The 19,607-nt window shown below is 35.5% G+C and overlaps 1 protein-coding gene across 1 annotated transcript; it reads left to right on the plus strand.

Annotated features, from left to right (window-relative positions):
* Positions 1–1,043: 1,043 nt before the first annotated feature.
* On the plus strand, positions 1,044–13,180 carry LOC127538573 (olfactory receptor 9A4-like). The gene is made up of 2 exons (XM_051962381.1): positions 1,044–1,992; positions 13,119–13,180. Exons 1-2 carry the CDS (start codon positions 1,053–1,055, stop codon positions 13,178–13,180), a joined length of 1,002 nt encoding a protein of 333 aa, XP_051818341.1. The 5' UTR covers positions 1,044–1,052.
* The last annotated feature ends 6,427 nt before the right edge of the window (positions 13,181–19,607 follow it).

The following is a 19,607-nucleotide window of genomic DNA, read 5'->3' on the forward strand; positions in this document are numbered from 1 at the left end:
TTCTATCTAGTTCCATACATTGAGAATAACCAGGTAGTGAATAAAACTATTGATAGCACTAATTTTAAAATGTCAGTGCTAGACATTTGTATAACTAAAGCAGACATTTAAAATAGAGGATATGGCAGGTGTCATAAAGATTTGACCTAAGGGACATCCAAGAAGATATGTAACTATATGTGAGTTGTTGTCCTGGCAATATACGGAGGAAAAGGAAGCAATGATAAGTAAAACTGGGAATGGTAAAATAAAATAGAGGTTTTGGAGGAGAAAATGTTGAATGTTCAAGTCAAGAAATCTGGGTTCCTTTCTTCTGATATTAAGCAGATATGTGACCTTCAACAACAAACTTTACCTTTCTAAGCAGTTTTGTCATTTATAAAGGATTGAGGCCCATATAAATAACACTGAATCATAATCATAAGATTCCAGGATATCTCTAGTACTTAAAAATTATGTGAATGATATTAACACAATATTTAATTTTTGAGGAAATATAGCAATATAGGAAACATAGCAAGAGACTAATTTAAAGTGGTATTTGAGTTTTTCTATTTCCATTAGGTGGGGGTCTGAAGCAAGATTTAGAAGAAGAGCACATATGTATTAGTTGAAAATATAGAATCTGGGGAATTCTGCATTTGAAGAAAGGAATGGGGTTACAGAAAGAAACAAAACTGATAATAAGAGAGTACTATTAGGAGTCAAAGCAAAAAGGTCAAGTTAACAAGCCATAGTGGCAAGTTAAAGCCAAATTGTAAAGAGATAAGGGGATTTCTGTGGAGTTCTGTGATTGTTGTGGTAGCTATTTTATGCTATATTACTATCTAATATTTGTAGAGAAGAAGGTAAATTCATTCATGGATATTTGGCCATGACACTGATTTAATACTAAACTCTTTCTAATGAAAGCTGATCTTTACATAGATCCCATGAGTAGATGAGGTATATAATATACTCAAGATCTGTCTCTAAACTTTTTGGAATTGACATTTCTCATTGGTAATATTAACTTTCTGTTCCCCTAGGTCTCAGAAGGAACAGAAGACTGAATGGTAGGAAATCACTCTGGACTCATCAAATTTTATATTGAAGGCTTTCCTGGATCGCCAGAGTTCCGCTATACACTCTTTGCCATATTTTTCTTCTCCTTCTTGGTGACTTTAATAGGAAATGTGGTAATCATCATCATTGTCTGTGCTGATCGTCGACTATACTCGCCTATGTATTTTTTCCTGGGTCACTTGTCTGTCTTGGACATCCTGATTACCTCCACTATCATTCCTCCCATGCTAGCAGGATTGTTAATGTCTGAAATACTGACCATGTCCTTTTCAGACTGTGTCACTCAACTCTTCTTCTATCTCTCTTTTGGGACAATAGAGTTTGTATTAGTTGGAGCAATGGCAGTAGACCGTTATGTAGCCGTTTGTAACCCCCTAAGATACAATATCATCATGAACAGTCAAGTTTGTCTCTGGGTAGTAATAATAGCGTGGGTCTTTGGGTTTCTTTTTGAAATCTGGCCAGTCTATGCTACTTTTCAACTCTCTTTCTGCAGATCAACTCTTGTAAATCATTTTTTCTGTGAGAGAGGGCTATTGCTTAAACTTTCCTGTGTTGACACAGCTTTCCTAGAGTTTATTCTCTTCTTGATGGCCATTGTTGTTCTCTTTGGTTCTTTGCTTCCCACTGTGATCTCCTATACCTACATAATCTCCACCATCTTAAAGATCCCTTCTGCCTCTGGCCGGAGAAAGGCCTTCTCCACTTGTGCCTCTCACTTCATATATGTAATAATTGGTTATGGCACCTGTTTATTTCTTTATGTAAAACCCAAGCAGACTCAAGCAGTGGAGTATAACAAGACTGTCTCCTTGCTGATTTCAGTGGTAACCCCTTTTCTGACACCCTTTATCTTTACTCTGAGGAATGACAAAGTCAAAGAAGTTCTGAGAGATGGGATGAAACGCTACTGTCATCTCTTTAACGGTAAGCCCTTCCAAAGAGATATTTCAGTGACAACTGTATGTATTTTGGATTTTTGGAATAGTTCTAAATTTTTGCTCTTTAAGCTAATTCCTTACCATAATCATCAAGTGGTATGGATTTCTCTTGTCCTTGGGAAAATTCAAAGCAAAGTTAGTGGGCATGTTCATTCTACTTCAGGGATCTTATTCTTAGTTGACATCAACATCATTGTTTTGTGTTTGCTGAAATGTCACTCAGTTTTGAAGGAAATGATTTGCTAGAGAAGAGGTAGAAAGTGAAAAGTTTCTAATAAGAACTAGTACAGGTTTGTTTGATGCACTCATTCTTTCCCTCCCCAAATTGATTTCCTGTGCAGGACCTTGACAATCAGAACCACAAATATGTAAATGGTCATTAGCCCTACACCATTTCCTTCCATTTTATACTACAGTCTCTGGAAAGACCTTGACAAATGAATATCTCATCCTGCATGAACTGATGAAGGGCCAACAAAGGAGAATCAGGAGGATAAAATATTCATTAATTGCAATAACATAATTCAAAAGAACACTAAAACAGTTGAACTCAATTTAATGGCAATACCCAGAGGACAGACGCTGAAACACATATCCTTTCTCTCAGTTAAAGGATCAGGGATTAATGAAGAAGAATTTTGCAAATACTGTGAGATTTGGTTACTGCATTGGTTAGTTTTACTTAAGTGATTTTCTTTGTTAAAAAGGAGTGTGGGTGTGTATGGGGGGCATGTGTGTCTGTTGTTTAAGAATATTGATGGTAAAAACAATGGTTTTCAAAGCTGTTTAATTATACAATCCCTTAGTAAAAATTTTTGAACACCCCCAATACATGTATAGTCACTAATTTAGCAGTTATGTAAATGCATTAACAGAGTTGTGTTATGTGTATTATAAATAAAAACAAATTTAAATGAGATAAATGGAAAATAATATTTTAATATTTCATTTATTAATGGGAAAACTCACTAAAATATAACTTTAAATTTCATTTCCCCCATCCATCACAAGAAAAATTTCATATTCACTACTAATGAGAGCAATGTGATTGAACATCATTATTCCTGAAACTTTTGGCTTAAAACTTTGTGATACAGCAATTCAAAGGCCGTGATCTGAGTTCAGTTCATTTCAATATTTGATATTAAAAACTATCATATCTGAAAAAGATAACTCACAAAGATATAAATAGAGGAATGAATGAACAAATAAAAGGCATTTGTTAAATGTCCTTACATTGGCATAAATTAGACAGTGACCAACATTTGATGCTATATACCAAGATAAGGTCAAAATGGCTTCATGATTCAGACATAAAGGGTGATATTGCAAGCAAATTAGGAAAACAAGGAGGGGATAGTCTGCCTCTTAGATCTGTGGAGAAGGAAGGAATTTATGGCCATAAAAGAACTAGAGAAGATTATGAAATGCAAAATGAGTAATTTTGATTATTTTAAATTAAAAAGGTTTTGTACCAATAAAACCAATATAATCAACATTAGAAGGGAAACAGAAAACAGAAAATTTTTTGATATCCAGTGTTTCTGACAAAGGCTTCATTTCTAAATATATAGAGAATTGGCTCAACTTTATAAAGTTACAAGCTTTTCCTGACTTATAAATGGTTAAAAGACACAGACAGCTAATTTTCAGATGATGAAATTAAAACCATTCCTAGTCATATAAAAAATGTTTATTGATTAGAGAAATGAAAATGAAGACAAATCTGAGGTCCCACTTCATACCTCTTAGATTGTCTAGGATGATAGGAAAAATATAGTGATAAATGTTGGTGGTGATGTGGGAAAATGGAGCACTAATAAATTGTTGGTGGAGATGTAAATTGTAACTCAACCATTCAGAAGAGCAATTTGGAATTTTCCCCAAAAGGCTATCAAACTGGGCATACCTTTTGATCCAGCAGTGTCTCTACTGGGTCTGTATCACAAAGAGATCAAAAGAAAAAAAGAAAAGAAAAATGACTCACATATGTAAAAATATCTGTTCTTTTTCTAGTGGCAAGGAACTGGAAATTGAGTGGTTGCCTATCATTTGGGGAATGATTGAATAAGTTATGGCATATGATTGTAATGAAATATTATTGTTGTATAAGAAATGCTGAGCAGGCTTATTTCAGAAAAACCTGGAAAGATTTCCATGACCTGATGCTAAGTGAAGTTAGTAGAACTAAGGAAACATTATATACATGGCAACAACAAAATTATGTGATGATTAACTGTGATGGACATATTTTTCAACAATGAGGTAATTGAAGGCAATTTCAATAGATTTGTAATAGAAAGAGCTATCTACATCCAGAGAACTGTGGAGAAGTATGGATCAAATCATAGTATTATCACTTTTATTGTTGCTTCTTTGCTTGATTTTTTCCTCTTTTTCTTCTTTCTGATTTTTCTTGTATAGCACCATGACTATGGAAATATATTTAGGAGAATTGCACATATTTTAATCTACATTTTATTGCTTGTTAATCAATGGAAGGGATAGGGGGAGGGAGGGAGAAAAATTTGGAGCATAGAGTTTTGCAGGGGTGAATGTTGAGGGCTATCTTTATATTTATTTGGAAAAGGATAAAGCCATTTTAAAAATCCTTAGACTAATTACTGTGATAAGTACTGAAAATACAGTGCACTAGTCATACAGCTCCAGTATAGATGATAAAGAAGTTATGTATGTGGTAAAAGGAGAAAACATAGGGAATGTTGGCTAGTGTACCCAAGGCAATTGTGAAACTAGCTCTAACCAGGTCTCATCTCCTGTTGAACTTTCAGTGTGAACATTTACATCCTAGAAATGAATATCTCTATATATCAGAATTTGATATATTGCTTTGTTGATTGTTAAGACTTATGTGAAGCAATTAGGTGGTGCAGTGGTTAGAGCATCAATCCTGAAGTTAAGGGGACCTGAGTTCAAATCTAGTCTCAGACACTTAATACTCCCTAATTGTGTGACCCTGGGCAAGTCATTTAACCCCAATTGCCTCAGCAAAAACCAAAACAAAACAAAACAAAAAAAAACAAACCATGTAAATGTTATCAATTAAGCTCAGACTTAAAAATTTGTGAGAATCCTTTTTTTTTTTTGAGATAAATCTATTCACCAGGATTCCCGTGCTGCTCTATAAAAATTAATTAATCTCAGAAGGAGTACAATGCAAAAGTTCAGGGAAAGAAATTATCATCTGATTAGGGGCATATCCATAAGAGGCTAATAATAATATTCATATAACAATAACTGCTTCAAGATTTACAAACATATTTATACCCATTATCTCATTTGAGACTCACAGCACACCTAGCTTCTATTCCACTTGTACTGGAAGAGAGAGGAGAGATTATGAACATTTCATTTGTAAAAGAAAAAATTAATTTCCCCCATCCATCACAAGAAAATCAATGGAAGTATAAGGCCTGAATTAGGCTAAAATAACTAAAATTTCATAACACACTCAGTGCTGATTTTCATCTTCTTTCCCATTTCTTCCATAGTGTCTTCCATCAAATTTCTTTGGCTATTCAAAGACTCTGATTGCAGCCACCCACCTAGACTTGTCTTCGCCTCCATTTCTAAGACTGATTGCCTGCTCCAAAATATCCTCTCTGTTCCCCACATCACTTTTTTCCTTAGTGTAGCTACTGGATTAATTTAGATAGCTTCCCCCTGCTAAACTAGCAAAGTGGCTAATAAAGAACTACCTTAAACTTCTGGTATGAGGGCTTGGCAAGCCCTTTTCAGGGCTGGATACCTTTGGTGTGACCCTATTCACCCAACTTTTACCTATGGTTTCAAGAACTATAGCATCCACAGTGGCCACATCCTGGCCGACCTTCCTGGCAGATGGACTAAATCAGGTTGAGGGTGACTGACAGGCTGCAAATCTGTCATTGAGGTAGGGGTTATCTCTTCTCAGAAAATGAACTATCCCTAGAGCAATACTTGGATGAGAACCATTTGTCCCAATGGTCATAATGGCAGCTGAATCAGGCACTGTGAGTAGCTTAGAGCTACATCAGGCATAGAAAATTCCAAGCTTACCTGTTGCATCCTGGATCATCACCATTCATCTTGACTTTTGTCCTTCCACTAGACTGCAATGTCTCAGGAAGAGAGAGTGAGACTGACAAGTTTTTGCAACTCTCCCTCACTTTAATCTAATTCACAAGGCAAGATATCACCCCATGATATCACCTATCCTCTTCAAAAATAAAAGAGAAATAACAGCTCCTCAAACGTCCTGGCTGAATTTGAAACTTGAAATCAAATTCAAAAGATGGAATGTCAGGTAGTATGAGAAAAACCTTCTCTGAAGTTGCAGCATTTAGATATCTTTATCAGAACAAGGGCTAAGGGATAGGAAAGAATTTCTTCTTGAATAAGGATGCAGTGTGTTGGCTGGAGGCCTGAGTAAAATGACTCTTTGGTTTGGTTGGTTAAGGGGACTGTCAAAGAAAATAGGCTGGAATAAAAATGAATCTCAGCCAGACTTTGAAGACTGGCTATGACATTCCTCCTCCCCCTTTCCACATGTTTATGTCTTTTTTTATCTTTGTTAATATAACCTTTTTGTTCTCTAATTTCCACATAACTTTATTGCAGCTTCTATGTTTCTATGTTTACATCCCCAATCTCCTTTGTACCAGCTGGCCCATTTTCTCTGAAGATTGATACTGGTTTTCTTGGTTTCATGGTATTAAATTTCTCCCTATTTCTTTCCATCCTATGAACCACTCAATTCTCTTCAACAAAATTTCAGCTAAATTTTATTTGATTATTTGATTAAAAGAATTCAGAAAGCAAGAATGACAAATTCACATGATTTGAATGATTCCCAGCTTTGCTCATGAGGCTTCCTGACCTTTGTCATGACACTGGACTTAAATTCTGGAGGAAAGTGTCAACCTAATGACTTTGAATATCTCTGCAGAACTCATTTCCAATTCATTTCCAACTCAAGTGATATCATAGGTACTCTTCTAGAATTTGGGATGAACAACAACAAAAACAGTTTTGCCCAATAGCATTACATGCATGAGAGTCCATATTCAGCACATATGATAGGACAAGTCACACCTTGCAAGACTACTGATATATTGTAGTAAGCTATCAAATTGTTGTCTTAGGCTTAGAGTCTCAATTGACAACCTATAGTACTCTTCTCATAATTTGGGGACTACCACCAACAAACCCTAAAGGACTTTATGTATCTAGACCACTGTAATTTTCTTTTGTCCCTCACGATCCTTTGAGTTGGATAATATATGTGAATGAAATTGGAATGAAGGGGTGAAGAGAGAGCGGGAAGGAGGGATGCAACTTCTGTCACCTCTACTTTTTTATCCAGATCTTTACAGGATGTATAGCTGACTCCTCCATCTCCTCCAAGTTTTGAGTTATCTTATATTAACACAGTCCCTTACTGGTCTTGATTTGAGAAAGAAAAAAGCAAAAAGGAAGCTGCAGCCCAGGAGATAGCAAATCTGTTTTCTCTTCTTCTTTTCCTCCCTTCCCCTTATCTCTCTCCTCTCATCTCTCTCTGTCTCTGTCTCTATCTCTGTCTCTGTCTCTCTCTATCTTTCTGTCTGTCTGTCTTTCTCTTTCTGCTCCTCTGCATACCTTCACCTTGGTTACTGATGAAGGGAGAGCTAAATTATTATCCTACTTCCTCTTCTGTTATATTTCTTTTTGGAATCAACATCTCAGACTCACATATGATCCATCCTTAATAGATTCATCCTTAATGAAGGGAAGAGTACCAACTTGCTGAGAGGTTGAAAATCTTTCCCATGATCACAAAGCTAGTCTGTGCCAGGAGTAACACTTGAATCAATTTAATCAATCAAAGTGTTCCAGGGACTGTACAAGAAGCTAAAGATATAAATACAAAAATGGCCCAATCCTCCCTCAAAAGGAAATTGCTTTGTAATAGAGAATACAATGATTTCACATATAAATACAGACAGAGAAAATTTAAAGAAAACATATATAAATAAATAGTGAAAAAAGGATAGATTGGGAGAGGAGGCACTAGCCAGCTGGCAGGGTCATGAAAGCCCCCATGGATAAAATGGTGCTTGAGCTGCATTGTGAAGAATGAGAAAAATTGTATAAATTGTATAAAGCACAGATGAGGAAAGAGTATATTGCTAAAATGGCAAATGGTCAATAAAAAGACCTGGAGACAGGAAACAGGGCAACAGGGAGGCATACTTGGCTGGATGGAGCAAGGTTATAAATTTTTTAAGGTGCTAAATAGAACTGGTTATATTTTATGCTAGGGGCAGTAGGGAGCCACTAGAAGTTATTAAATTAGGGAATCAAATAGTCTTTTCTATACATAATGAAAACCATTTTGGCAGCTGTGTCAAGGATAAACTGGACTATGGAAACTGGAGGCAAGAATCTAATTAGTTGGGTGTTACAGTAATTTAAGGAGAAATGATGAGAGCCTGAACTATGGTGGTAGCAATGGAAAGAAGAGATCAAATGGAAAAAATGTTATGGAGGAAGCAAAGACATGATTTGACAATTGGCCCAATATTCAGCATGAGAGAGAGTGAAGCTCTCATATTATAAGTGAGCTTACAAACCTGGGAAATTAGAAACATAGTGCTGCCATCAGCAGAATTTTAAACATTTAGAAGAAGAGTGTGGAAGGCACAATGTGGAATTTAGACAAACAGAGGTTGAGATGGCAATCAGTTATTAACATTTATCAAGCACCTAATATGTGCCAAATACTAGTCTGAATTCTGGCTAGAAAGATAGGCTTATTGTCCTTGAAAAGCTAACAACCTAGTGAGTGCTGTCTTCAGGATGTTCCATTCAAAATATCCTACAGTTAACTGAAGATGTGGGACTGCATTTCAGAAGTCTGAGGGAGTTATTACTGATTCTATATGGGTTAGTATTTTTTATACTTAAGCTTCCATTTACTTCTGAGCCTGAGTGCTAGTATCTCGAGTCAATTAAGTTCAAGGATGATTTCAGCACCTTTTATGAAAAAGCTACCCTAGGAATATTCACTGCTCCAGGGAACATATATTTAGATTTTGAATGAGAAGTCTTGGATTAAAATATCACCTTGGACAAACCACTGAATGTCTCTGTATCTCAGTTTGATCACCTATAAAGTAAAGTGATTTGAATAAAATGATCCCTAAGGTCTATTCTAGTACTAAAGTTTTGATACTATGATTTTTTTTTTTGTTGACTAATGACAATTTCACAAGAATATAGAAAACTTGGGTTAAACTTTTCTTTTTTCTCAATTACAGATAAATAAAAAAAACTAACAATCATTTTGGGAGGGACAAGGAAACTGGGGTAAGTAACTTGCCCAGAGTCAAGCGTCTGAGGCCATTTTTGAACTCAAGCCCTCCTGATTCTAAGGCAGGTCTTCTATCCACTGTACTATCTAGCTGCCCCAACCACCATTAAAAAAAAGATTTTTGAGTTTTCCAAATCCTCTCCTTTTCTCCCTTATTCCCCATCTCCTTGAAAAAATGAATAATTTGACATTGATTAGACACTTGCAAAAGGAAACATGGACAAGCCTCTGTTCCCCCAGATTGATAAAGTTTTTTTTTTTTAAGCAAACTTCTATTTACATTTGTATTTGATCATTTTTTTCCTCTGGGAAGTGATAGAATTTTTTCATCATATGACCTTCAGACTTATCTTGGATCCTTGTAATTCTGCAAATAGCTGAGTCATTTACAATTGTTCATTATACAATATTGCTATTATTTTGCACAATGTTCCCCTGATTCTGCTCATTTCACTTTGCATCAGTTCTTGTAAGTCTGCCCAGGTTTTTCTGAAAAGCATCTTGCTCATCATTTCTTATAGCACAATACTACTCCATTACAATCATATACCACAACTTGTTCAGCCATTCCTGGATTTTTTTTTTCATGGATATTTGGATTGCATGAGTTTGTGTGCATTTCTAAGAATTTTCATCCTGAATCACCTATGTGATTGAGTAGTGGAAAATGGAGTTATGCAAGATAAAAGGATTGACAACAAAACAATTTTTAATAAAATTTTTAGCATGAACATTTAGGATGCATATTTTACTAAATACTAATTAAACAACTCAAATTTATAAAAATGTAGAAATATATACATAAAAGTGTACATTTTATTTACAATACTTTAGAATGTTAGCATTAACAATTATAAGGTAGTAAGAATATCATACAGTTTTTTCATTCCCATTTTCCCCTTCCAATGTGTTTTTATAGATGTCTTCATTGCTAGTGTTCCTAAAATCCAATGTGTTAGAAATGTATATATCAATAAAGTGAAAAAGAATTTGGCATTTCTTAATCCAATTTTGTTTTTACTTTTCTGTCACAATTTCTGTACTCACCAACCAAGTTACCAGGAGTATTTGCAGGGGAAATTGACATGTCTACTATATTCTAAACACTGGAGATACAAAGAAGGAAAAAAGTCCTACTCTAAAACAATAGCAAAACACAATGGTTTTGGAGAATAAGATTGTGATCATCAAGAAAAAAATTTATGTTGTGAACAGAGACTAATTTATAGCTTAAGAAACTCTACTGAGAGTTGGCTTTGTGGAAAACTCATTCAATCTGAAGCCCACCCCCCATAAAGAGTGTCTCTAAATGTTATCCCTATTTCCCAATATCTTGCATGTTCAGGAAAAGACAACTTGTCCTTATTCTATACATCCTCTTCTAATTATTTTTCCCCTTCATCTAGTTATCTATCTTCTCATCCATTCATTTATCAAGCACTGATCAAGTAGTTCTGAGTTGAATAATTAGTATGTAGAAATTCATGATGAGCATTAGAAAGGTGTATCTTGTTCCCAATGATGACTAATCCTCAAGAAGAGGTGTGAAGGCATCATCTAAGACATGAAGGAATGGAAAGGGAAATGACCCAACCATATTGCAAGAATTGGAGGCAGTAGTTATGAAGTCACACCTAGTGATGTAGGCAGACCTAATCTGGAATATCGGATCCATGTTGGAGTATCAGATTTAAGGATGGATATTTATTAGGTGGAACAAGTTCAAAGAGAGTGACAAAGTAGTGGTGGGACTGAAAACCAAGGGGGGGAAACAAGTATCTATTAAGTACATACTATGCACCATACACTGTCCTAAGTACCATAATACCCAACAGAGCTAGAGGATATAATTATCCACATTTTACAGGTGAAGAAACTGAGGCAAGATAGTGGTTAAATGACTTCCCCAAGGTCATGCACAGGCCACACAATCAATAAAATCTTCAGGGCAGATTTGAACTTAGATCTTTTAGAATTAAAGGCCTGTGCCCTTGTCTTATAATTGCCCCAGAAAACTATGCCCTATGAAAGTCTGTTGAAAGAACTGAGAACATTCATCTTGAGGAAGACTTAGTAGAGACATAATCTCCATCTTCAAATATTTCAATGGTTACCAAGCCAAAGAGGAATTAGAATTGTTTTGTTTGATTCCAGAGAATACAACTATAAAATGTTTAGGAAAGATATAGGGAGACAGGTTTCAGTCTAACAAAAAAAAAAAAAAAAACCAGAAAATATTCCAGTGTATTAAAGCAGACCCACAGTGGAACATATTGGTGGTGAAATGAAGAGCCAATTTTTAAAGCAGAGACAGAATGATCAGTTTTCACAGATCACAGTCTGTGATTTGGGTAGTATATGGGTCATATGACATCTGACATATATTTTGGTCTCTGAGGTTTTATGAATAATTACTCTGCATTTTTGGCTTTTTCCATCTGGGGAACCTTGCACATGGAAAGTTAGCTTTATCATAAAATCAATAAATGTTACATTTCTTATTTCCCTGTATCTGCCCCTGGGGACCCAGCTTTGGGCATGGAATGAGATTGGCACTTTCAATGAATCCACCTGGAGAGGAGATGACTGGAGTGGGACTAGAAAAATGGATTACTCTCTTTAAACAAGACTTTCAAAACTCTGGTTCTGATTGGCCAGAAGGGAAGAAGTTGAAGTTTGTCTATTTTCCCCTAGGCTAGGTCCTAAGGGGATCCCTATTTTTGGGCTCATTAAAAAGTTTCAGCACTGAATTCTCTAGGGTTGGATAGATGAGTAAAAAGAAAGAGAGGGAGAGGCAACAGGGTTGTCCTCAACAGCCTTATTTCTATTCTTTTGTTTAAGGTACTTGGTGAAATTCATTCCTTTCTTCCCTGCTAGTCAAGGGAGCAACATCAATAGCAGAAGCTCTCTTGAGAGAGCTTTGATCAAGCCTCCATCAGCTACTAGGAAATATCTTAAACAAAAGCCCAGCACTTTGTGAGGAAACTGAGTTTGTAGATTCTCCTGTGAAAGAGGTGAGCATTTTCTTCAGTGTTTCCATTAGTGATGGAATAAGAAGAGAGGGCAAGAGAACTGGGAACTACAGGGTTGAAACCACTAAGACAAGGAGTGGAAATAGACAGACAATACAATCAAGGTTCTCTTATCTGAGTCATCCATATTGGACAGAAGTAGAGGTCAATGGTATGGAAAAAGTAACTGGACTTACGTCCTAAATCTGACATCTATTAGCTGTGTTCATAGGCAAGCCTAAATTTCCTTACCAGTAAAATGGAAATACAAAAATTTATATCACCTTCTACACAGGGAATTTTAAAGGAAAGGATTATTTAGAAGGTGGATTTTTATTGGGGCATCTGTCTATCTCTCCATGATATTCTACCTTTTCATTTTTGTATTGCCTGTGCTTCTGGCAGGGAAGTTCACAGATCTAGTGCTCAGTAAATGTTTGCTCAGCACAGCTCATGGTTGCTCATTCACACTTACTTTTTTTTGAAAAAATCTATTCACTCATGCTGAATGCACTAAAGCCTCATGTCAGACGGCCAAAACCTTTGTCTTTTGATCTTGGAATACCCTCACTGTTTGTTTGAGTGTTAGGTGGAAGAAAGGAGATAGGGAAGCCAGGTTGCTCTTAAGAATGTACCTTAGTGAGATTAGAAGAAAAAAAAAAAACAGCTTCTGAAATAGCCCAGGCAATAGAATTCAAGACAGCCATAGTAATTCATAATTTAGAAATAATTTATTTGTAACTGGCCTAGATGATGTGCATGGCCAGGACGGACCTCCAGAAGGATTCTGGCATGGCTCCGTGCCCAACTGAAGTAGGGACAGCCTTATAAACATTCTTGTTCACCCTTGCTGGCACCTTTGACATTAAACAGTAAGTAGACTTTATAGGACAAAAGATACAATGGCAGATGTTTGAACATAGATAGGGATCAGGGTTAGGTGACCACCCTCATGGAACAGATTTCCTTAGGATCATTGTTGATCTGGCCCTTTGAAGTGCAAAAGAAGTCCCCTAATCTAGCTGAGCAGACCCTCCTCTGGGCCCTTTAAGCTAAGACTGAGGGAGGGGAGGGGAGGCCAGTGCTTTGTCCATTTTACTTCAAGGAAAAATAGCAGGGGAGGCTCTGGGCATATTTAACTGGTGGTTAAGGAATAATATATGCTATGCTATGTTAGAATATATGGATATATATTATATACTATATATTATATAACACATATGTAATACATATAATTTTATGTAGCTACTATATAATATATGTACATGATCTAATTTGATATTTGTTAAAAGTCTGTGAGGCAGAAAGTGCATCTATCCTGTGTTTTCCTTAATATAAGGAATTCCTAAAGAGGTGACTTTTTGTAATGCTATTCAATACTATCTCTGCATCTTCTACTTTGAGGAGTCATCTGGGACACTGAGCAAAGAAATAGCTAGCTCAAGATCATATGGTCAGTAGAGCTAAGACTTAAAAGTTGTATCTTCTTGCTTTTGCTCTGTCCCTTCTACTCTACAAGAATCTTTTTTCTACATTTTACTACTGAGGAGACTGAAATTCAGAAAAATTGATTCACTCATCCAAATTCACTAAAATCCAGTACCATAACTTGGAATCTGGTACCAACCAATTCTATTATGCCATAAGCTGCCTCTTTTACTTGGCTCAAATCCAAAAGCTCATAGATGATGGAACCCTAAATTTATGCTGGTTGTGTGGAGAATTACGTTTCAGGATGCCAGGGCTTGGATTGCCAGATAGAGAATAGTCTCTAGAAATTAAGTGTTACCCAGTTCCCAGCTTAATGATCTCTCTCAGCTGTTAGATGCCATTCACTCCCTTTTTAAAAATTTCCCATCTTTACTTCAAATAAGCCCTCCCCTTAAGTAGTCTTGAGGAGTGAGACATGAAGAGTATAGTATGTTAAAATGAATACCAGATTTGGAGGCAGGGGACTTGAATTGGTTTAGGAATTTACTACTCCTCTCTCTCTGTCAGTCTGCCATGCAAAATGAGGAAGTTGACCAAAGTGACCACTTCTAGGGTTCCTTTTAGCTCTATATCTGTGATTCAGAAACTCACAAAATTTGTGTCTCATACTAATACTAATCTCTCACACAGATGAAGTAGCTTACAATTTATAATTCCCAGTAAAGTAAATGTTGCAAATATTATTTCCATCTCATGAATGAAGAAACGGAAGGTCATGGAGGCTCAATTCATAAAGCTCTAAGTACACCCAGCTAATAATGTAACTCAGGAGTTCTGAGTAAACTTTAGCACTATTATCTCCATACTAGGTTGTTCTTCACAGGCCCCCAGGCTTTTCCTATTATGTTTATGTTCCCCCTCACTGTTAATAAGAGATAGTCCCAGTGCAAGTCCTTGATTTTCTTTATGTGTCATTTGCTCAGATCTCCAAAGTGTTCCCTTTGTGTCATTACTAGAATGCTCCTTTCAACCTGGCACTAATTATGAGGCCAGTAGTAGTCTCTGATTTATATCCTACAAATTTAGCAATTGAAAGAACTGCATAGATGATGCATTCTAATCCCTGAATTTACAGGTGAAGAACTGTGGTTTAGAGGAAAGAATTAAAAATTTGGAGCAAATGACTTGAACTCACTCCAGTTGCTCTCAAGTGGCCTTGGAGAAGTCATTTAATCTCTCAGCTTCCACTGTCAAATACCAAAATGTCTTTTGACATTTCCCCAGTTCTATCTAACTAAACCAAAGAAATAAGGAGGAGTTTAGAATGGATGCCTCCTGGCCCACTGTATCACTGCGCTTCACAATGCTTTCTGACTTACATAGCCAGATTTCTTGGCTTTAGCTTATATCATCCTTTCTTTCATCTAGTGAAATTATAGGAAGGTTGATGTGAAACAAAGATCATTCTGAATTTTCTTCTACCACCTGTGAAATTGGGATTCCTCCTTAGAGCTACTGGCTCAACAGTAGAACCTTCATATCCTTTCCCCCCCTACATTTACCAACACTCCAGTTAATTCTTTCAAGGGAACAAAAGCCCCTTTAAAATCATGGTTTAACGTGGGGAAGGGACCTTGGAAAGAATTTAGTCGCCCCCCCCCTTTTTTTTAGAAGAAATTAAACTAAATTTAATGGAATTTAAATTTGGCATCTAAGAATTCAACCAAGTTTATACCCTATTAGATCATGCTGTTTGCAACTATGTTATTCTTTATTGAAGTTATAGGTTTAGATAACAGTATCAAGCAAGATAAATAGGTAATAACATGGATATTCATTCCAACTCAATTGAACACAATATACAGTTATTAGCTACCTACTATTGAATTGCTTGTATTAGGATAATGTTAGAATGTACAAAAGTTGATGAGTTCAAAAGAGTGAGAGAATCTGTGAAGAATTAAGACACATTTATGGAGAATATATATGTTCATATGATTTGGAATGGGAAGGAATAGAGTGAGAACATGGAACACAGCTAATGATTCAACTAGCAGAATGAGACTGAGTAGTCCAATAGTTAGGAAGGAAGCCGTCAGTGAGCAATACCAGGAAAGCCAGGGGATGAAGGAATAAGCCAAAGGAAGGGATAGTTTAAATAAAAAGAAGAGTAGTTTAAATAGTATCAGAAAAGTTGAGTAATGACAAAGAGTAATAAAAAGGCAATGAAATTTATTGAAGAAGACTTCATTGACAATCTTGAAGAAAAAAATTCATTTAAATGGTGGTTTTGGGACCCAGATTTTTAGGGTTTGAAAACTGAGTAGGAAAAAGGAAGTGAAGGAAGCAAGCCTTAAACTAATATTATTTTTATTATTATACCTTTTTATTTATAAAACATAAGCATGGGTAATTTTTCAACACTAACCCTTGCAAAACCTTCTGCTCCAAATTTCCCCTTCCTTCCCCACACTCCCTCCCCTAGATGACAGCCATTCCATTACATGTTAAAATATATGTTAAATCCTATATATATATATATATATATATATATCCATAGTTATCTTACTTCACAAGAAAAATCGGATCTAGGAAAACAAAACTGCAAACAAACAACAGAAAGAGTGAAAATGCTAGGTAGTGATCTACACTTAGATGACTCTCTTCATTACTGAACAATTGGAACTGGTCTGAATCAATTCATTATTGAAGAGAGCCACATCCATCAGAATTGATCATCATATAGTCTTGTTGTTGCCATGTACAATGATATCCTGGTTCTGCTTGTTTCACTTAGCATCAGTTCATGTAAGTCTCTCCAGGCTTCTATGAAATCATCATTTTGGTCATTTCTTTTAAAAAAATTTTATTATATCTTTTTATTTACAAGATATATGCATGGATAATTTTTCAGCATTGACAATTGCAAAACCTTTTGTTCTAAGTTTTCCCCTCCTTTCCTCCACCCCCTCTTCTAGATAGCAGGTAGACCAATACATGCTAAATATGTTAAAGTATATGTTAAATGCAATATGTGTATACATATTTATACAGTTATCTTGCTATAAAAGAAAAATCGGATTTAGAAATAAGGTAAAAATAACCCAAGAAGGAAAACAAAAATGCAGGAGAACAAAAACAGAGAGATTGAAAATGCTATGTAGTGGTTCATACTCATTTCCCAGAGTTCTTTCACCGGACATAGCTGGTTCAATTAATTACTGCTCTATTGGAACTGATTTGATTCATCTCATTGTTGAAGAGGGCCATGTTCATCAGAATTGATCTTCATATAGTATTGTTGTTGATCTCTTGGTCATGCTCATTTCACTCAACATCAGTTGATGTAAGTCTCTCCAGGCCTTTCTGAAATCATGCTGCTGGTCATTTCTTACAGAACAACAATATTCCATAATATTCATATATCACAATTTATTCAGCCATTCTCCAGTTGATGGGCATCCATTCAATTTCCAGTTTCTAAACACTACAAAAAGGGCTGCTACAAACATTTTGGCACATATAGGATCCTTTCCCTTCTTTAAGATCTCTTTGGGATATAAGCCCAGTAGTAACACTGCTGGACCAAAGGGCATGTACAGTTTGATAAATTTTTTGAGCATAGTTCCAAATTGCTCTCCAGAATGGTTGGATTCGTTCACAATTCCAGCAACAATGTATTGGTATCCCAGTTTTCCCACATCCCCTCCAACATTCTTCATTATCTTTTCCTGTCATCTTAGCCAATCTGACAAGTATGTAGTGGTATCTCACAGTTGTCTAAATTTGCATTTCTCTGATCAATAGGGATTTGGAACACCTTTTCATATGACTACAAACATAAACTAATATTTTGAAGCCATATTTACAAGTCTTAATTTTGGCTCCTTCCAGATGCTTAATTTCAACTTACTTCCAGCTCAGGTTTCTCACTCCCTACTCTGTATTCTTTTTCTAGTTCCATCTTCTTTCTGTCATTGTATAAACTAATATCCCAGGAGTTTCATGGCTCCTGGAAAATTGATATATGATTCCATTTACCCAGCTTAGCTATGCACTATAGTTAGTTAGATAGAACAGTAGATAGATCACAAGACTTGGATCGGGAAAATCTGAGTTTAAATGTAACTTCAGACTCATACTGCTTTCTGAACCTGAGCAAGTCGCTTAATCCATGCATGCCTCAGTTTTTTCATCTATAAAATGAGGTTAATAATAGTACTTACCTTCTAAGGTTGTAGTGAGAATAAAATGAGATGATATCTGTAAGGTGCTAAGTATAATGCCACATAGAAATTACTATTTAAATGTTAGTTATTTTTATTACTTCTTTTTTCTTACTATTAAAAGATGATCTGTAACATTGTACACAGAAACAATACGATCAACTTTGATAGACTTGGCTCTTTTCAACAATAAAGTGATTCAAGGCAATTCTAATAGACGTGATGGAAAGAGCCATCCACATTTAGAGAGAGTACTATGGAGACTGTGTATCAATGCATAGTATTTTCATTTTGTTGTTGTTGTTATTGTTTGTTTTCTTGTTTTTTCCTTGTGATTTTTCTCCTTTTGGTCCAATTTTTCTTGTCCGGAATGAGGAAAATGGAAATATGTTTAGAATAATTATACATATTTCACATATACTGGATTGCTTTCTGTTTGGAATAAGGGGAGGGAGATGGAGGGGAAAAAATTTAGAACACAAGGTGAATGTTGAAAACTATCTTTGCATGTATTTGGAAAAAAATTTAAAAACTGTTTTAAAAGTGGTCAGAATTCATCAAAATGATCTCTAGATATTAATATAACTAAAAGTGATACCCCAAACCTAGCATTTGGAAAGTATCATTGGGATCCTATCTAAGAGACATCCAAAATGGCACAAGGCTATCCAAGGGGCTATCATAGAGAAAAAGAAGACAACAATATGAACAATTAGGAATTACAAAAGAAAAGGTAATGTTTAGAGGGGAAAAGTTAGACCTGAGAGTAAAGAAATTTGGATTCTATTGCAATCTTTCCTGCTAACCAACTTTGTGACCTAAAACAATACATCTTCCCTTTCTGAGTATATTTCATTATCTGTAAATGAATTAGGGTAGACTACCTGACACTTAATATTCTTTCTGATCATAAAGTTATAGGTTATCTCTAGTAATAAAAATGATCATGATATAAATAAAGTACTTAATTGTTGAATTAATATAGAAGAGGCTAATTACAATTTGGGTTCTTAAGTCTTTCTAGTTTCATTATATTGATTGTGGTCTGAAGCAAAATTTAGAAAAGGAGGAGATGCAGAGGGGCAAAATACAGAGAATGAGATTATTCTGGGTGAAAATGCTTGCAGAAGTAATGGCTTATAATACAAATAGGAATAAGTAAATAAAAAATAAAAGTAATGGAAATAGCAGTCTATAGAAAGACCCCAAATGATATTGAATAAGTTATGGTTGGGGGTCAAGGCAAAAATGGCAAGTTGTATGGCCACAATAGGAAATGAAAATCAAATTTTAAAGCAATTTATTCATTGTGTTTTTGTGATTTCTATACTACATCATTTTTTTTCATATTCATAATCCAGAGAGTTGGCATTTGATTGTAATTTTCAGATCAACAAACACCAATTTAGTACTGAATTCTTGCCATTGAAAGGTAATCTATCTATCTATCTATATATCCTATAAGCAGGTGAAAGATATAACATACTCTAACTATGTCTCTGTATCTTTGTGAATTAAAGCTTTTGATTGATAATGTTAACTTTCTTTTGCCCTCTACCTATCAGAAAGAACAGAAGACTGA

Source organism: Antechinus flavipes, chromosome 5 (assembly GCF_016432865.1).
Source record: "Antechinus flavipes isolate AdamAnt ecotype Samford, QLD, Australia chromosome 5, AdamAnt_v2, whole genome shotgun sequence".
NCBI classification, from domain to species: domain Eukaryota; kingdom Metazoa; phylum Chordata; class Mammalia; order Dasyuromorphia; family Dasyuridae; genus Antechinus; species Antechinus flavipes.

Coding starts and splice junctions, on each gene's coding strand:
- LOC127538573 (XM_051962381.1), top strand. CDS start 1,053: ATGGTAGGAAATCACTCTGGACTCATCAAATTTTATATTGAAGGCTTT. Junction 1,993..13,118: donor CTACTGTCATCTCTTTAACG/GTAAGCCCTTCC, acceptor TAACTGGCCTAG/ATGATGTGCATGGCCAGGAC.